This window comes from Anomalospiza imberbis, unplaced genomic scaffold (genome assembly GCF_031753505.1).
Source record: "Anomalospiza imberbis isolate Cuckoo-Finch-1a 21T00152 unplaced genomic scaffold, ASM3175350v1 scaffold_105, whole genome shotgun sequence".
In the NCBI taxonomy this organism is placed as follows: Eukaryota; Metazoa; Chordata; class Aves; order Passeriformes; family Viduidae; genus Anomalospiza; species Anomalospiza imberbis.
The window spans coordinates 83,204-101,780 of record NW_027099438.1 but is presented as its reverse complement, the minus strand read 5'-3'; the positions used below and the strand labels follow the sequence as shown (position 1 = coordinate 101,780).

Genomic DNA, 18,577 nt, shown 5'->3' with positions numbered 1-18,577 from the left:
AAAATTTAAAAATTTTAAAAAGCTGCAGAAAAATTGAAAAAATTTTTAAAAAAGGGAAAAAATGGGAGAAAATGGAAAAAAAAAATAGGAAAAAATTGGGAAAAAGGTGAAAAACGGAAAAAAAAGCTGAAGAATGGAAAAATTGAAGGAAAAAATCTGGAAAAAAAAGGGAAAAAAAGGGGGAAAATAGAGAAAATAAAAAAATATGGAGAAAAAATCTGAAAAAATGGGGAAAACGGGAAAAAAATTTAAAAAATAGAAAGAAAATTTAGAAAAAAATTCTAAAAACAAAGGGAAAAAAATTGGGGTAAAGTGGAAAAAATTGGGAACAAGGGGGGTGGGGGAGGGGCAGCTTTGTTTGTTGTTGGTTTTTTTTTGTTTTTTGTGTGTTTTTTAATTTTTGGGGGTTTTTTCTGCAGTTTTTTTGGGTTTTTTTGCGGTTTTTTGCGGTTTTGCTCGTTTTCGGGTGTCTCAGATGAGGTCGGCCACGTTGAGCGGCATCTCCTCGATGGCCGTGTTGTAGAAGGTCTCGATGTCCCGCAGCGTCCGTTTGTCCTCCTCCGTCACCATGTTGATGGCCACGCCCTTGCGGCCGAAGCGGCCCCCGCGGCCGATCCTGGAACGGGGCAAAAAAAACCCGGATTTTGGGCAAAAAGTTCCCATTTGGGGCAAAAAAACCCTGATCTGGGGCAAAAAGAATTCCAATCGTGGGGCAAAAAAATAAATTTGCCCTAAAATTCCCAAAAAATCTCCCAAAAAATATCCCAAAAACTCCCAAAAGTGCCCAAAAATCCTCCAAAAAATCCCCGACAAAACTCCCCAAAATCCCGAAGAAACCCCCAAAATTCCCAAAATAAAAAAAAATCCCCCCAAATCCCCTAAATTCCCCCAAAATAACCCAAAAACTCCCCAAAATCCCCCAAAACCCCCCAAAAAACTCCCCAAAATCCCATAAAATGTCCCAAAAGCTCCTAAATTTGCCCCAGAATTCCCCCGAAATCCCGCGCTGACCGGTGGATGTAGTTCTCGCGGTTTGGTGGGGAGGTCGTAGTTGATCACCAGCGACACCTGCTGCACGTCGATGCCGCGCGCCTGCAGGGAGGTGGGTTTTGGTCAAAAAGCCTCAAATCCCCCCAAAAAAAAACCCTAAAAACCTCCCGCAAAACCCCCCAAAACCTCCCCCAAAAAAACCCCAAAACCTCCCTCCAAAACCCCAAAAAACCTCCCCAAAAACCCCCGCAAACCCCCCAAAAAACCCCCCAAAACCTCCCCAAAAACCTCCCCAAAAAACCCCAAAACCTCCCCAAAAAACCCTCGAAAACCTCCCCAAAAACCCTCCCCAAAGCCCCAAAAAACCTCCCCCAAAAAAACCTCAAAACCTCCCCCAAACCCCCAAAACTCCCCAAAAACCCCGCAAACCCCCAAAAAACCTCCCCCCAAAAAAACCCCAAAACCTCCCCCAAAAAGCAGAACATTCTCCCCCAAAACCCAAAAAACCTGCCCCAAAAAAGAGAAAAACGTCCCCCAAGAATCTCCCCCCAAAAAACCCCAAATCTCCCCCAAAACCGTCCCCAAAATCCCCCCAAACCTCCCCAAAAATACTCAAAAAAACAGAAAAAAAAACTGGGTTTTTTTTTTAGGAATTTTGGGGAAATCGAGGCAGGGATTTTTTGGGGGGCGGGAGAGGGGCAGGGACCCAAAATTCCTGTGAAAAAACCGGAATTTTTCGGGTTTTTCAGGATTTTTTTTTTTGTTTTTTCAGGGATTTTTGGTTTTTCCCCTGGAATCTCGGGAAACCGAGGCAGGGGCGTTTCGGGGGCGGGGCCGGGCGGCACTGACCAGCAGGTCCGTGGTGATGAGCACGCGGCTGGAGCCGGAGCGGAATTCCCGCATGATGACGTCACGCTCCTTCTGGTCCATGTCCCCGTGCTGCGCGAGGGGCGGGGTCAGGCCGGGACACGCCCCCCGCCCGCGGTTAGGCCACGCCTTCCCGGGTTTAGGCCACACCCCCAGCCTGGAGAATTTGGGGTTGCCCTTCCCCCAGCGCTGCTGGCCACAGTGACCACTGCCCCTCCCCCACTGACCACAGTGACCACTGGCCCCCTCCCCCACCCCCACTGGCCACAGTGACCACTGACCCCCCCCCCAGTGACCACTGGCCCCTCCCCACCCCCACTGGCCACAGTGACCACTGACCCCTCCCCCGCTGGCCACAGTGACCACTGACCCCTCCCCCAGTGACCACTGGCCCCTCCCCCACCCCCACTGGCCACAGTGACCACTGGCCCCTCCCCCACTGACCACTGGCCCCTCCTCCACCCCCGCTGGCCACAGTGACCACTGGCCCCTCCCCCAGTGACCAAAGTGACCACTGACCCCTCCCCCAGTGACCACAGTGACCACAGACCCCTCCCCCACCCCCGCTGGCCACAGTGACCACTGGCCCCTCCCCCACTGACCACTGGCCCCTCCCCCACCCCTGCTGGCCACAGTGACCGCTGACCCCTCCCCCACCCCTGCTGGCCACAGTGACCACTGGCCCCTCCCTCGCTGGCCACAGTGACCACTGGCCCCTCCCCGCTGGCCACAGTGACCGCTGGCCCCTTTCCCACACCACTGACCCCTGAGTGACCACACTGACCCCCAGTGACCCCTGAGTGACCACCGACCATCGCGGACACGGTGAAGTCCCGGGTGTGTTATCTTCTCGGTCAGCCAGTGACCATCACTGACCAGAACTGACCCCAGTGACCATCGGTGACCATCACTGACCATCACTGACCCCACACTGACCATCACTGACCATCACTGACCCCAGTGACCATCGCTGACCATCACTGACCCCAATGACCATCACTGACCATCACTGACCATCACTGACCCCTGAGTGACCCCAGTGACCATCACTGACCATCACTGACCCCACACTGACCATCACTGACCCCAATGACCATCACTGACCATCACTGACCATCACTGACCCCTGAGTGACCATCACTGACCATCGCTGACCAGAACTGACCATCACTGACCCCAGTGACCATCACTGACCATCACTGACCATCACTGACCCCAGTGACCATCACTGACCATCGCTGACCAGAACTGACCATCACTGACCCCAGTGACCATCACTGACCATCACTGACCATCACTGACCCCAGTGACCATCACTGACCATCGCTGACCAGAACTGACCATCACTGACCCCACACTGACCATCGCTGACCATCACTGACCATCACTGACCCCAGTGACCATCACTGACCATCACTGACCCCAGTGACCATCGCTGACCCCAGTGACCATCACTGACCAGAACTGACCATCGCTGACCATCACTGACCAGAACTGACCCCAGTGACCATCGCTGACCCCAGTGACCATTGCTGACCCCAGTGACCATCACTGACCCCAGTGACCATCACTGACCATCGCTGACCCCAGTGACCATCACTGACCATCGCTGACCCCAGTGACCATCACTGACCATCGCTGACCCCCAGTGACCATCACTGACCATCGCTGACCCCAGTGACCATCACTGACCATCACTGACCCCTGAGTGACCACACTGACCATCACTGACCCCTGAGTGACCACACTGACCCCCAGTGACCATCACTGACCATCACTGACCATCACTGACCCCCGCTGACCCCCAGTGACCATCACTGACCATCACTGACCATCGCTGACCCCCGCTGACCCCCAGTGACCCCTGAGTGACCACTGACCATCGCGGACACGGTGAAGTCCCGGGCGTGCATCTTCTCGGTCAGCCAGTCCACCTTGCGCCGGGTGTTGATGAAGATCACGGCCTGGGTGATGGTCAGCGTCTCGTAGAGGTCACACAGAGTGTCCAGCTTCCACTCCTGGCCGGACAAATGACCGCTGAGTGACCGCTGAGCGACCGCTGAGCGGTAACTGACCACCAGTGAGCGGTAACAGGCAGGAACTGACCGGTCCGTGGTCTGAGAGTGACCAAAAACTGACCCAGGAGTGACCCCCAGGCCACACCGAGTGTCCAGCTCCCACTCCTGGCCGGACAAATGACCACTGAGTGACCGCTGAGTGATGATAGTGACCCAAACTGACCAAGAGTGGCCAGAAACGACCCCAAACTGACCCAAAGTGACCAGAACTGACCCACAGCAACCCAAAGTGACCAGAACGGACCCAAAGTGACCAGAACGGACCCAAAGTGACCCAAAGTGACCCTTAGTGACCAGAACTGACCCAAAGTGACCCAGAACCGACCCACAGCGACCCAAAATGACCAGAACGGACCCAAAGTGACCCAAAGTGACCCAAAGTGACCCGAACTGACCCTTAGCGACCAGAACTGACCCAAAGTGACCCTTAGTGACCACAACTGACCCACAGCGACCCAAAGTGACCAGAACTGACCCAAAGTGACCCTTAGTGACCAGAACTGACCCAAAGTGACCCAAAGTGACCAGAACGGACCCAAAGTGACCAGAACGGACCCAAAGTGACCAGAACGGACCCAAAGTGACCCGAACTGACCCTTGGTGACCAGAACGGACCCAAAGTGACCAGAACGGACCCAAAGTGACCAGAACTGACCCAAACTGACCCTTGGTGACCAGAACTGACCCAAAGTGACCCGAACTGACCCAAACTGACCCTTGGTGACCAGAACTGACCCCTCCCCCTGCGGCCGCTGTCCCCCCCGCTCAGGGGCCGGCCCCACGGAGGGGGAGGGGCAGCCCATGGTCCGGGGGGTCACTCTGGCATGGGGTCACTGCGGGGGGGCCACGGGGCCACCCCACAAATCCTGAGGCCATGCGGGGGGTGGGAGAGGGGCTGACCCCAAATGGACCCAAATTACCCCAAATCACCCGAAATTACCCCAAAATAGACCCCAAAATAGACCCAAATTACCCAAAATAACCCAAAATTACCCTAAAATGGACACACAATTACCCCAAATGGACCCAAATTACCCAAAATAACCCGAAATTACCCCAAAATGGACCCAAAATAACCCAAAATGGACCCAAAATTACCCCAAATGGACCCAAATTACCCAAAATAACCCGAAATTACCCCAAAATGGACCCCAAAATAACCCCAAATGGACCCAAAATTACCCCAAATGGACCCAAATTACCCAAAATAACCTGAAATTACCCCAAAATAACCCAAAATGGACCCAAAATATCCAAAAATGACCCCAAATGGAACCTAAATACCCAAAATGGACCCAAAATGACCCAACACCCAAAAAAAACCCGAAAAAAATCCCAAAAAACCCCTAAACTGCCCAAGTTTGGGGTTCCTGCCCCAAAGCGACTCCGATCTCCCTCTCGACGTTGATGTAGAACTGGCGGATGCCCTTGAGCATTAGCTCCTCCTTCTTCACCAGGATCCGGATCAAAAATCCCAACAAACCCCCAAAAATCCCCCGAAGAACCTCAAAAAAACCTCCCAAAAACCTGAAAAAAACCCCAAATAAATCCAGTAAAATCCCCCCAAAAAAACCCTCAAAAATCCCCAAAAAACCCCCCTCAAAAAAATCCCAAAAAATTCCCAAAAACCCCCCAAACTGCCCACGTTTGGGGTTGCTGCCCCGAATCCCCAAAAGCGGCGGATTTTGCCCCAGTTCCGACCTCCCTCTCGACGTTGATGTAGAACTGGCGGATGCCCTCGAGCGTCAGCTCCTCCTTCTTCACCAGGATCGGATCGGGTCCCGCATGAATTTCTTGGTCACCTCCAGCACGTCCAGCGGCATCGTGGCCGACAGCAGCACCACCTGCGGGGCAGCACCCCGAGAAGGGCGTCAGCGCCCCGGAGTGGGATGGGCACCCCAAGAAATGGGGTCGGGAGCCCAAAAATGGGATTGGGACCCTGAAAAATGGGACTGGGAGCCCGAAAAAATGGGATTAGGACCTTGAAAAATGGGATTGGAGCCCAAACAATGGGATATGGAACCTGAAAATGGGGTCGGGACCCCAAGAAATGGATTTGGACCCTGAAAAATGGGACTGGGAGCCCAAAAAATGGGATTGGGACCCTGAAAAATGGGACCGGGAGCCTGAAAAATGGGATTTGGAACCTGAAAATGGGGTCGGGACCCCAAGAAATGGGGTCAGGACCCAAAAAATGGGATTGGGACCCTGAAAAATGGGACTGGGACCCAAAAAATGTGATTTGGAACCTGAAAATGGGGTCGGGATCCCAAAAAATGGGATCGGGACCCCCAAAAATGGGATTTGGAAACTGAAAATGGGGTCAGAACCCCCAAAAAATGGGATTGGGACCCTAAAAAAATGGGATTGGGACCACAAAAAAATGGGTTTTGGAACCTGAAAATTGGATAGGGACCCCGAAAATTGGATTGGGACACAAAAAAAATGGGATCAGGCCCTGAAAAATGGGATGGGGACCCCAAAAAATGGGATTCGGAACCTGAAAATGGGGTTAGGACCCCCAAAAATGGGGGTCACCACCCCAAAAATGGGATTGAGACATAAAACATGGGATCGGGACCCTGAAAATGGGTAGAGAGCCTAAAAATGGGATCAGGACCCCAAAAAATGGGGTCAGGACCCTGAAAAAAGGGGGCAGGACTTTAAAAAAATAAGAAAAGGAACCCCAAAATGGGAAAGAAACCCCAAAATTGTGCTCAGGCCCCCAAAAAGTGAGGTCAGGAACCCAAAAAAAACCCAAAATCAGCCCTGGGAACCCTAAAAATGGACCCAGGAACCCCCAAAATCCACCCCAGAACCACCAAAAAACGGGGTTGGGACCCCAAAAAATCCCAAAACCTCCCCAGGAACCTCCCAAAAATGGGATCAGGACCGCAAAATTCCCCAAAAAAATCAAAACCGGACCCCTAAAAACCAACCCAGGACCCCAATAATCCCCCCAAAATTCCAATTCTCCCAAAATCCCCCTAAAAAAACCCTAAAAACCCAAAAAATTCCCCCAAAATTTCCCAGGACTTTCCAAGCCTCCCCCAATCCCTCCCAAAAACCCAAAAATTTAGGGAAAAATCCTCCCACAACTGAGGGGAAAAAACCCAAAATCCTCCCCAAATCCCCAACTTTTGGGAAAAATCCCAAAAAAAAAATCACCTCAAATCCCCAAAACTAAAAAAAAAAACTTTGGGAAAATTCCCCAAAATTCTCCCAAAAATCCTCCCCAAAATCCCCCAAAATTTTGGGAAAATTCCCCAAAATTCTCCCAAAAATCCTCCCCAAAATCTTGGGAAAATTCCCCAAAATTCTCCCAAAATCCTCCCCAAAATCCCCCAAAACTTTGGGAAAAATCCCCAAAATTCTCCCAAAAATCCTCCCCAAAATCCCCCAAAACTTTGGGAAAAATCCCCAAAATTCTCCCAAAAATCCTCCCCAAAATCCCCCAAAATGTTGGGGAAAACTCCCCAAAATTCTCCCGAAACCCCCCTTACCCAGCGCGGGCGAAATCCTGGCGTTTCGGGGGCCGTTATTTTGGGGGACTGTGTGATTTTCCCGGAATCTGGGAATGTTGGGGATTTTGGGGGGATTTTGGGGCGATTTGGGGTCCCCCCACCTGCGTGTTCCCGCTCAGCTTCTGGAAGATGTCGTAGATCTGGTCCTTGAAGCCGCGGGCTCAGCATCTCGTCGGCCTCGTCCAGCACGAACATCTTGATGAACTTCGGGGCTAAAAAGGGGGAATTCGGGAAAACTCAAAAACCTGGGGGGGATCCCGGGTTTTTTCGGGAGGAAAAACGGGGGTTTTGGGAGGATTTTGGGGAAATTTTTGTGCATTTTGAGAAAACTTTGAGAATTTTGGGAAAACTTGGGAGATTTTGGGAGAATATTGGGGATTTGGGGAAATTTTGGGGGATTTTGGGAAATTTTGGCGATTTTTGGAGAATTTGGGGAAAATCTTGGAGGATTTTGAAGAAATTCCAGCGACTCTGGGGGGATGTTTCAAAAGATTTGGGTTTTGGCGGGGTTTAGGGAGGAAAAATGGGTTTTTTTGGGGGGATTTTGGGAGGAATTTAGGGATTTGGGGAAAAATTCAGAGGATTTGGGGAGAATTTTGGGGAAATCTGGGGTGATTTTGGGGATCTAAGGCAGAATTTTGGGACGATTTGGGATTTTTGGGGTTTAAAGCTGGATTTGTGGGTTATTTTTGGACTTTTGGGGTGATTCGGGGATTTTTGGGGTAAATTTTGGGATTTCTGGGTTTTTTTTTTAATTTTTGGGGTGATTTGGGGGTTTTGGGGTGATTTGGGGGTTTTTGGGGTGATTTTGGGGCGATTTTGGGGATTTTTGGGGTGCCCCCCTCAGTCCAGGCGATGATCAGCCCCCGGGGGTTTTGGGGTCGGGGCCGCGCAGGACGCGGGGCCGGGACCACCCCCCCGGGGTCAGGTGACACGCAGCTCATCACAGGGGGGCCCCAAAATCCCTAAAATCCCAAAATTCCCAAAAATCCCAATCCCAAAAAACGGGGGAACCCCAAAAAATCAGGAAAAAAATTCCAAAAATTTGAGATTTTAGGGCATTTCTAATCAGATTATAGCAATTTTTAACCTGTATTTAAACTGATTTTCCTATTTTTGGCCATTTTTAATCAGATTTTTGCCATTTTTAGCCATTTTTTAACCCATTTTAAACTGGATTTTTCCCATTTTTGGCCATTTTCAATTGGATTTCTCTCATTTTGGGCCATTTTTAACCCATTTTCAATTGGATTTTTGCCATCTTTTCCCATTTCTCCCCATTTTTGGGTATTCTGGCTGGGCACTTTGGGGTTTTCGGGGTCGCTGATCTCGATTTTGGGGTGAATTTCGGGGATTTCGGGGGTCGCTCACACAGGCAGCGCCGGTTGAGCCGCCCCAGACCCCATTTTAAATCGGATTTTCCCCATTTTAGCCCCTTTCTCACTGGATTTTGGCCATTTTTGGGTATTCTGCGTGGGCACTTTGGGGTTTTCGGGGTCGCCGCTCCCGATTTTGGGGTGAATTTCGGGGATTTCGGGGTCGCTCACACAGGTAGCGCCGGTTGAGCCGCCCCAGACCCCATTTTAAATCGGATTTTCCCCCATTTTTAGCCCCTTTCTCACTGGATTTTGGCCATTTTTGGGTATTCTGCGTGGGCACTTTGGGGTTTTCGGGGTCGCCGCTCCCGATTTTGGGGTGAATTTCGGGATTTCGGGGTCGCTCACACAGGTAGCGCCGGTTGAGCATGTCGAAGACGCGCCCCGGGGTCCCCACCACGACGTGCGGCGCCTCCAGCTGCAGCTTCTGCACCTCGGCCCGGACGTTGGTGCCGCCGATGCAGGCGTGGCACGAGGCCCCCATGTAGTCCCCGAGGGCCATCACCACCTTCTGGATCTGTGACGTCATCAATGACATCATCAGTGACGTCATCAGCCGAAAAAACCCCGAAATCCCCGCTGAAATCCATCAAAACACCAAAATCCAATAAAAACCCCAAAATCCCATTAAAATTTCAAAATCCCAATAAACAACCCCATTTTTGAGGCCCCCACGCAGTCCCCGAGAGCCATCAGCACCTTCTGGATCTGTGATGTCATCTGTGATGTCATCAGTGACATCATCAGCAAAAAAAAAGAACAGCCCAAAAAAAACCCCCAAACCCTAAACAACCCCACAAAAACCTCGAAAAAAACCCAAAAAAGCCCCAAATAGAGGCCCAAAAAGCCGCAAAAAACCCCAAAAGCCCCCAGAATCCCGCCCAAAAGATCCAAGAAAGCCCAAAAAACCCAAAAAAAAAATCACCAAAAAACCCAAAAAGCAACCAAAAAAACTCAAAAAGCTCCAAAAAACCCTCCCAAAAAGACCCCAAAAAAGCCCAAAAATCCCTCAAAAAAAACCAAAAGAAACCCAAAATTCCACAAAAATCACAAAAAAACAAAAAAAAAAACCCGCCAAAAAACCCCAAAAACTCCACAAACAAAAAATCCCCCCAAAAACCCCAAAAAAACTCAAAAATCCCAGCAATAACCCCCCAAAAAATCCCAAAAAGCCCCAAAAGAGCCCAAAAAACCTAAAAATCCCCCAAAAACCCCTACAATTGCCAAAAAAATCCCCAAATGTCCAAAATCACAAAAAAAACACCCCAAAAACTCTCCCAAAAAAAGCCCCCAAAATCTATAGATTCTGCCCTTTCCCCTCCCGGGCGCGATGACGTCATCGCTGACGTCACCAGTGACGTCACCGTGTTCCCCAGGCATGAACCAGTTTGGGCAATGGGCCGGACTGGGATGAACTGGGAGCTGCTCTGCCCCCGCCGGATTTGGGATCGGGGCCAGCGGACCCCGCCCTGCCCAGGCGGCGGGGACTGGTTTGTACTGGTTTATACTGGTTTGGACCGGTTTGGACCAGTTTGGGATGTTTTATACTGGTTTGGAACAGTTTGTACTGGTTTTGTACTGGTTTATACTGGTTTGGACCAGTTTGGGATGTTTTATACTGGTTTGGAACAGTTTGTACTGGTTTGTACTGGTTTATACTGGTTTGGACCGGTTTGGAATGTTTTATACTGATTTATACTGGTTTGGAGCAGTTTATACTGGTTTGTACTGGTTTGGAATTTTTTATACTGGTTTGGAGCAGTTTGTACTGGTTTGTACTGGTTTGGAATGGCAGGAACCAATTTAGAGTGGGTTATACTGGTTTGGACTGGTTTATACTGGTCTAGACCGCTTTTGAGTGGGTTATACTGGTTTGGACTGGTTTATACTGGTCTAGACCGCTTTTGAGTGGGTTATACTGGTTTGGACTGGTTTATACTGGTCTAGACCACTTTGGAGTGGGTTATACTGGTTTGGACTGGTTTATACTGGTCTAGACCACTTTGAAGTAGGTTATACTGGTTTGGATTGGTTTATACTGGTTTGGAGTCATTAAGACAGGATTATACTGGTTTATACTGGTCTGGAGTTGTTAAGACTAGCTTATACTGGTTTATACTGGTTTGAAGCCTTTAAGACCGAGTTATACTGGTTTGGACTGGTTTGTACTGGTCTAGCCCAGTTTGGAGTGGGTTATACTGGCATGGACTGGTTTGGAGCCATTAAGACTGGGTTATACTGGGATATACTGGCCTTTACTGGTTTAGTCTAACCTCGACCAGCTCGGACTGGTTTGCACTGGTTTGGAGCCATAGTGCCTGGGTTATACTGGTTTATACTGGTTTGTACTGGTCTGGAACCACTGAGACCAGGTTATACTGGTTTATACTGGTTTGTACTGGTCTGGAGCCACTGTGACCAGGTTATACTGGTTTGTACGGGTTTGAAATAATTAAGACTGGGCTATACTGGTCCATACTGGTCCAAACTGGTCCCTGCACAGGTGCACCACCATCCCCAGCAGCCACTCACACCTGTCCCCCGCCCCCCCCGACTGGTTTGTACTGGTTTATACTGGTTTGTACTGGTCTGGAGCCACTGTGACCAGGTTATACTGGTTTGTACTGGTTTGAAATAATTAAGACTGGGCTATACTGGTCCATACTGGTCCAAACCGGTTTATACTGGTCCAAACCGGTTTATACTGGTCCAAACTGGTCCCTGCACAGGTGCACCACCATCCCCAGCAGCCACTCACACCTGTCCCCGCCCCCCCCGACTGGTTTGTACTGGTTTGAGCTGGCCCAAACCCCTCCAAACCGGCCCGTCCCGGTCTGTACTGGTTCATACTGGTTCATACTGGTACCTGCTGGGCCAGCTCGCGCGTGGGGGCCAGCACGAGCGCCTGCGTGGCCTTGAGCTCCAGCTCCACCTGCTGCAGGATGGAGATGGCGAAGGTGGCGGTTTTACCTGTGCCGGACTGCGCCTGCGCGATGACGTCATAACCTGGGGACAGGTAAACACAGACAGGTGTGCACAGGTGTGTCACCTGTGCCAGACTGCGCCTGCGCGATGACGTCATAACCTGGGGACAGGTAAACACACACAGGTGTGCACAGGTGTGTCACAGGTGTGTCACCTGTGCCAGACTGCGCCTGCGCGATGACGTCATAACCTGGGGACAGGTAAACAAATGCAGGTGTGCACAGGTGTGTCACCTGTGCCGGACTGCGCCTGCGCGATGACGTCATAACCTGGGGACAGGTGAACACACACAGGTGTGCACAGGTGTGTCACAGGTGTGTCACCTGTGCCGGACTGCGCCTGCGCGATGACGTCATAACCTGGGGACAGGTAAACACAGACAGGTGTGCACAGGTGTGTCACAGGTGTGTCACCTGTGCCAGACTGCGCCTGCGCGATGACGTCATAACCTGGGGACAGGTAAACAAAGGCAGGTGTGCACAGGTGTGTCACAGGTGTGTCACCTGTGCCAGACTGCGCCTGCGCGATGACGTCATAACCTGGGGACAGGTAAACACAGACAGGTGTGCACAGGTGTGTCACAGGTGTGTCACCTGTGCCAGACTGCGCCTGCGCGATGACGTCATAACCTGGGGACAGGTAAACACACACAGGTGTGCACAGGTGTGTCACAGGTGTGTCACCTGTGCCGGACTGCGCCTGCGCAATGACGTCATAACCTGGGGACAGGTGAACACACACAGGTGTGCACAGGTGTGTCACAGGTGTGTCACCTGTGCCGGACTGCGCCTGCGCGATGACGTCATAACCTGGGGACAGGTGAACACACACAGGTGTGCACAGGTGTGTCACAGGTGTGTCACCTGTGCCAGACTGCGCCTGCGCGATGACGTCATAACCTGGGGACAGGTGAACACACACAGGTGTGTCACAGGTGTGTCACAGGTGTGTCACCTGTGCCGGACTGCGCCTGCGCGATGACGTCATAACCTGGGGACAGGTGAACACACACAGGTGTGTCACAGGTGTGTCACAGGTGTGTCACCTGTGCCGGACTGCGCCTGCGCGATGACGTCATAACCTGGGGACAGGTGAACACACACAGGTGTGTCACAGGTGTGTCACCTGTGCCCGACTGCGCCTGCGCAATGACGTCATAACCTGGGGACAGGTAAACAAAGGCAGGTGTGCACAGGTGTGTCACAGGTGTGTCACCTGTGCCAGACTGCGCCTGCGCGATGACGTCATAACCTGGGGACAGGTGAACACACACAGGTGTGCACAGGTGTGTCACAGGTGTGTCACCTGTGCCAGACTGCGCCTGCGCGATGACGTCATAACCTGGGGACAGGTGAACACACACAGGTGTGTCACAGGTGTGTCACAGGTGTGTCACCTGTGCCGGACTGCGCCTGCGCGATGACGTCATAACCTGGGGACAGGTAAACACACACAGGTGTGCACAGGTGTGTCACCTGTGCCGGACTGCGCCTGCGCGATGACGTCATAACCTGGGGACAGGTAAACAAAGGCAGGTGTGTCACAGGTGTGTCACCTGTGCCCGACTGCGCCTGCGCAATGACGTCATAACCTGGGGACAGGTAAACACACACAGGTGTGTCACAGGTGTGTCACCTGTGCGCGACTGCGCCTGCGCAATGACGTCATAACCTGGGGACAGGTGAACACACACAGGTGTGGCACAGGTGTGTACTGGGAGCACTGGGGCTGTACTGGTTTGTACTGGTTTATACTGGGACAAGTCCCATGTACCTGCCCAGGTGTTCCAGGTGAGTTTACCTTTGATGCAGGGCAGGATGGCTGGGCTGTACTGGGCTGTACTGGGCTGTACTGTGCTGTACTGGTCTGTACTGGTCTGTACTGGGCTGTACTGGTCCGTACTGGTCCGTACTGGTCCGTACTGGTCCATACTGGTCCATACTGGTCACACCTGCCCAGGTGCGTTTACCTTTGATGCAGGGCAGGATGGCTGCTCTGTACTGGTCCGTACTGGTCCGTACTGGTCCGTACTGGTCTGTACTGGTCTGTACTGGTCCGTACTGGTCCGTACTGGTCCGTACTGGTCACACCTGCCCAGGTGCGTTTACCTTTGATGCAGGGCAGGATGGCTGGGCTGTACTGGGCTGTACTGGTCTGTACTGGTCTATACTGGTCCGTACTGGTCCGTACTGCTCTGTACTGGTCTGTACTGGTCTGTACTGGTCCGTACTGGTCTGTACTGGTCCGTACTGATCTGTACTGGTCTGTACTGGTCCGTACTGGTCTGTACTGGTCCGTACTGGTCACACCTGCCCAGGTGCGTTTACCTTTGATGCAGGGCAGGATGGCTGGGCTGTACTGGGCTGTACTGGTCTGTGCTGGTCTATACTGGTCTGTACTGGTCTGTACTGGGCTGTACTGGTCTGTACTGGGCTGTACTGGTCTGTACTGGTCCGTACTGCTCTGTACTGGTCTGTACTGCTCTGTACTGGTCCGTACTGGTCTGTACTGGTCTGTACTGGTCCGTACTGGTCTATACTGGTCCGTACTGGTCATACCTGCCCAGGTGCGTTTACCTTTGATGCAGGGCAGGATGGCTGGGCTGTACTGGTCTGTACTGGTCTGTACTGGTCTGTACTGGTCCGTACTGGTCCGTACTGGTCCGTACTGGTCTGTACTGGTCCGTACTGGTCACACCTGCCCAGGTGCGTTTACCTTTGATGCAGGGCAGGATGGCTGGGCTGTACTGGTCTGTACTGGGCTGTACTGTGCTGTACTGGTCTGTACTGGTCTGTACTGGTCCGTACTGGTCCGTACTGGTCCGTACTGGTCCGTACTGGTCCGTACTGGTCACACCTGCCCAGGTGCGTTTACCTTTGATGCAGGGCAGGATGGCTGGGCTGTACTGGGCTGTACTGGTCTGTACTGCTCTGTACTGGTCCGTACTGCTCTGTACTGGTCTATACTGGTCCGTACTGGTCTATACTGGTCCATACTGGTCCGTACTGGTCACACCTGCCCAGGTGCGTTTACCTTTGATGCAGGGCAGGATGGCTGCTCTGTACTGGTCTGTACTGGTCTGTACTGGTCCGTACTGGTCTGTACTGGTCTATACTGGTCTGTACTGGTCTGTACTGGTCACACCTGCCCAGGTGCGTTTACCTTTGATGCAGGGCAGGATGGCTGGGCTGTACTGGTCTGTACTGTGCTGTACTGGGCTGTACTGCTCTGTACTGGTCCGTACTGGTCCGTACTGGTCTGTACTGGTCCGTACTGGTCACACCTGCCCAGGTGCGTTTACCTTTGATGCAGGGCAGGATGGCTGGGCTGTACTGCTCTGTACTGGTCCGTACTGCTCTGTACTGGTCTATACTGGTCCGTACTGGTCTATACTGGTCCATACTGGTCCGAACTGGTCACACCTGCCCAGGTGCGTTTACCTTTGATGCAGGGCAGGATGGCTGGGCTGTACTGGTCCGTACTGTGCTGTACTGGGCTGTACTGGGCTGTACTGCTCTGTACTGGTCTATACTGGTCCGTACTGGTCTATACTGGTCCATACTGGTCCGAACTGGTCACACCTGCCCAGGTGCGTTTACCTTTGATGCAGGGCAGGATGGCTCTCTGCTGGATGGCCGAGGGTTTCTCGAAGCCGTAGGCGTAGATCCCGCGCAGCAGCGCCTCCGACAGGTTCATCTCGTCGAAGCTGTCCACCACCTCGTGCCAGTTGCTCTGCACCAGTACAGACCAGTACGGACCAGTAAGGAGCGGCACGGAGCCCCATGGCCCACGCGACCGGTACGAACCGGTTTAAACTGGTGGAAACCGGCCCAGCCCTGCCCCAGTGAGGAGGAGGAGGGCTCGGCCCAGTCTGACCAGTATGGCTCTGACCCCTCCCAGTCTGACCAGTATGGCTCTGACCCCTTCCGTCCATCCCAGTATGGCTCTGACCCCTCCCAGTCCATCCCAGTTTGATTTTACCTCTCCCAGTCCATCCCAGTTTGATTTTACCCCTCCCAGCCCATCCCAGTATGGCTCTGACCCCTCCCAGTATGGCACTACACCCTCCCAGTCCCTCCCAAATTTCACTTTACCCCTTCCCAGTTCATCCCAGTCCCTTCCAGTTTAACTTTAACCCTTCCCAGTCCATCCCAGTATGGCTCTGACCCCTCCCAGTCCATCCCAGTTTGATTTTACCCCTCCCAGTCCATCCCAGTATGGCTCCAGCTCCTCCTACTGAAACCCCACCCATACTGGGACAGACTGGGAGGGGCTCAAGTCTTACTGGGAAGACTGGAAACCCCTGCCAGTCCCTCCCAGGATGACTTTAACCCTTCCCAGTCTGACTTTAACCCTTCCCAGTCCACCCCAGTCTGACTTTAACCCTTCCCAGTCCTTCCCAGTTTAACTTTAACGCTACCCAGTTTAACTTCAATCCTTCCCAGTCCATCCCAGTTTGACTTTAACCCTTCCCAGTCCATCCCAGTTTGACTTTAACCCCTCCCAGTCCATCCCAGTTTAACTTTAACCCTTCCCAGTCCATCCCAGTTTGACTTTAACCCCTCCCAGTCCTTCCCAGTTTGACTTTAACCCCTCCCAGTCCTTCCCAGTTCCTGACCTCGATGACCCCGTCCGGCTCCATCCCCTCGGGGCCGCTCTCGCGAGATCTGCCGGGGGGGGGTGGTGGTGTGGGTTAAACCGCGTCGCCATGACGTCACCGCCCCATATCGTGACGTCACCGCCGCGCTATCGCGACAGCCTCACGTCTTTTTTTTTTTTTTTTTTGCCCACCCACGTGATCGGAAGCGGCTCCAGCCCCTCCCCCTCCCCCCTCCGACCACGCGGCGCCACCGGAAATCGCGCCGTGAGGCGAAGCCCCGCCCACTTCCGGTCCCCCCTCACGAACCGGCCAATATACACGCCGCGCCGCGCGTGACGTCACCGCGCCCGCCGTGAGGGGGGGGGGGTGGAACAATGGAGGCGCGCGCGCGGCGCTGACCACGTGGGGCGGGGGAGGGGGGAATTTAAAAAAAAACCGGGGCAAAAACCGCAAAATAAACGGGAAAAAAACCGGACGGAAACCCCGCGGGGCGGCGGGGCCCGGCCGGGAACGCCGAAAAAGCGCCGGGCTCCCCTCAGAGAATCGCGGCGGTGAGGAGAAAGCGCCGCCATTTCCCCCCCCCCCCACCAAAACCCTCCCCTCACGCGGGGGCGCGCTCCCCTTCCCCTCCCGCGGCCGCGCCGCTCCCGTAGCGCCCGGTACCGCCCGGTATCGCCCCGTATCGCACCGGCTGTCGTGACTCGCCGACATCTCCGCGCTCCGCTCGCGCCCCCCCCCGCCCGGCGCCGCCTTAAGAAGCGCCCGGGCCGCGCCTCCCCCCGCGCCGCCATTGGTCCACTCCGCCCCCGCAGCCACGCCCCCGCCGCTCGCCCATTGGCTAGGAGCCGCGCGGGGATGGGCGGGGCGAAAAGGGGCCACGCCCTCCCAGCGTTGGGACAATGAGGAGGGGGCGTGGCCGAAGCGCGGAGGGGCGTGGCCGGAACGAACCAAGTTGGGGGGGGAGGGGGGGGTTCGGGCGCCGCTCCCCCAAAATGGGAGAGCCCAAAATTCAGAAGGGGGGGAAGGGGGAGGGAGGCCCCCCAAAAAAAGGGGGGAGGGGCTCTTAAAGGGGCCGCGCACCGGAATTGAGCGGGAGGGGGGAGGGGAGGGAGGGATGGCGCCCCTCCCCCTCCCACCGCGGTGGGTGCGACCCCCTCAGAACGGCCCCGAATTGCCCGGAAATGCCTCAAAAATGTCCCAAAATCCCCGCAAAAATGTCCCAAAATTCCCCCAGAATCCCCCCCAAAAATGTCCCAAAAATGTCCCAAAATCCCCGCAAAAATGTCCTAAAATTGTCCCAGAATCCCCCCAAAAAATGTCCCAAAAATGTCCCAAAATCCCCCCAAAAAAGTCCCCAAATCCCCCCAAAAAATGTCCCAAAAATGTCCCAAAATCCCCGCAAAAATGTCCCAAAATTCCCCCAGAATCCCCCCAAAAAATGTCCCAAAAATGTCCCAAAATCCCCGCAAAAATGTCCCAAAATTCCCCCAGAATCCCCCCAAAAAATGTCCCAAAAATGTCCCCAAATCCCCCCAAAAAAGTCCCCAAATCCCCCCAAAAAATGTCCCAAAAATGTCCCAAAATTCCCCCAGAATCCCCCCAAAAAATGTCCCCAAATCCCCCCAAAAAATGTCCCAAAAATGTCCCAAAATTCCCCCAGAATCCCCCCAAAAAATGTCCCAAAAATGTCCCAAAATTCCCCCAGAATCCCCCCAAAAAATGTCCCAAAAATGTCCCAAAATTCCCCCAGAATCCCCCCAAAAAATGTCCCCAAATCCCCCCAAAAAATGTCCCAAAAATGTCCCAAAATTCCCCCAGAATCCCCCCAAAAAATGTCCCCAAATCCCCCCAAAATGGCTCAAAAACCCCAATAAACCCCATGAATGTCCCCAAAAATGACCCGAAAGGGCCCCAAAAATGATCCCAAATCCCCCAAAAATGACCCCAAATCCCCCCTAATTGGCCCGAAAAATGACAAATGTCCCAAAAAGCCCTAAAATGTCCCCACTCGACCCCAAATCCCCCCAAAACGACCATGAAAAACCCAAAAATCCCCAAAAATGTCCCCATATCTCCCCAAACCCCCCCGAATGCCCCCAAAATCCCCTAAATTGTCCCCAAATCCCCCCAAAAATGCCCCAAAAACAACAAAAAAAA

General features: G+C 53.1%; 1 protein-coding gene and 1 non-coding gene across 2 annotated transcripts; both read right to left on the bottom strand.

Moving 5' to 3' along the window:
- Window positions 1-383: 383 nt before the first annotated feature.
- Window positions 384-17,219, bottom strand: LOC137465718 (eukaryotic initiation factor 4A-I-like). The gene is given in 14 exon segments (XM_068177763.1): window positions 384-616; window positions 1,012-1,034; window positions 1,036-1,092; window positions 1,840-1,929; window positions 3,738-3,875; window positions 5,637-5,704; window positions 5,707-5,779; window positions 7,561-7,617; window positions 7,619-7,671; window positions 9,184-9,352; window positions 11,702-11,841; window positions 15,420-15,552; window positions 16,439-16,487; window positions 17,109-17,219. Coding segments are annotated over 14 exon segments (1,218 nt in total). The 5' UTR covers window positions 17,132-17,219; the 3' UTR covers window positions 384-471.
- Window positions 10,199-10,324, bottom strand: LOC137465736 (small nucleolar RNA SNORA48). Its single transcript, XR_010994810.1, has one exon. It is a non-coding gene; the product is annotated as a small nucleolar RNA SNORA48 (small nucleolar RNA).
- Window positions 17,220-18,577: the final 1,358 nt, after the last annotated feature.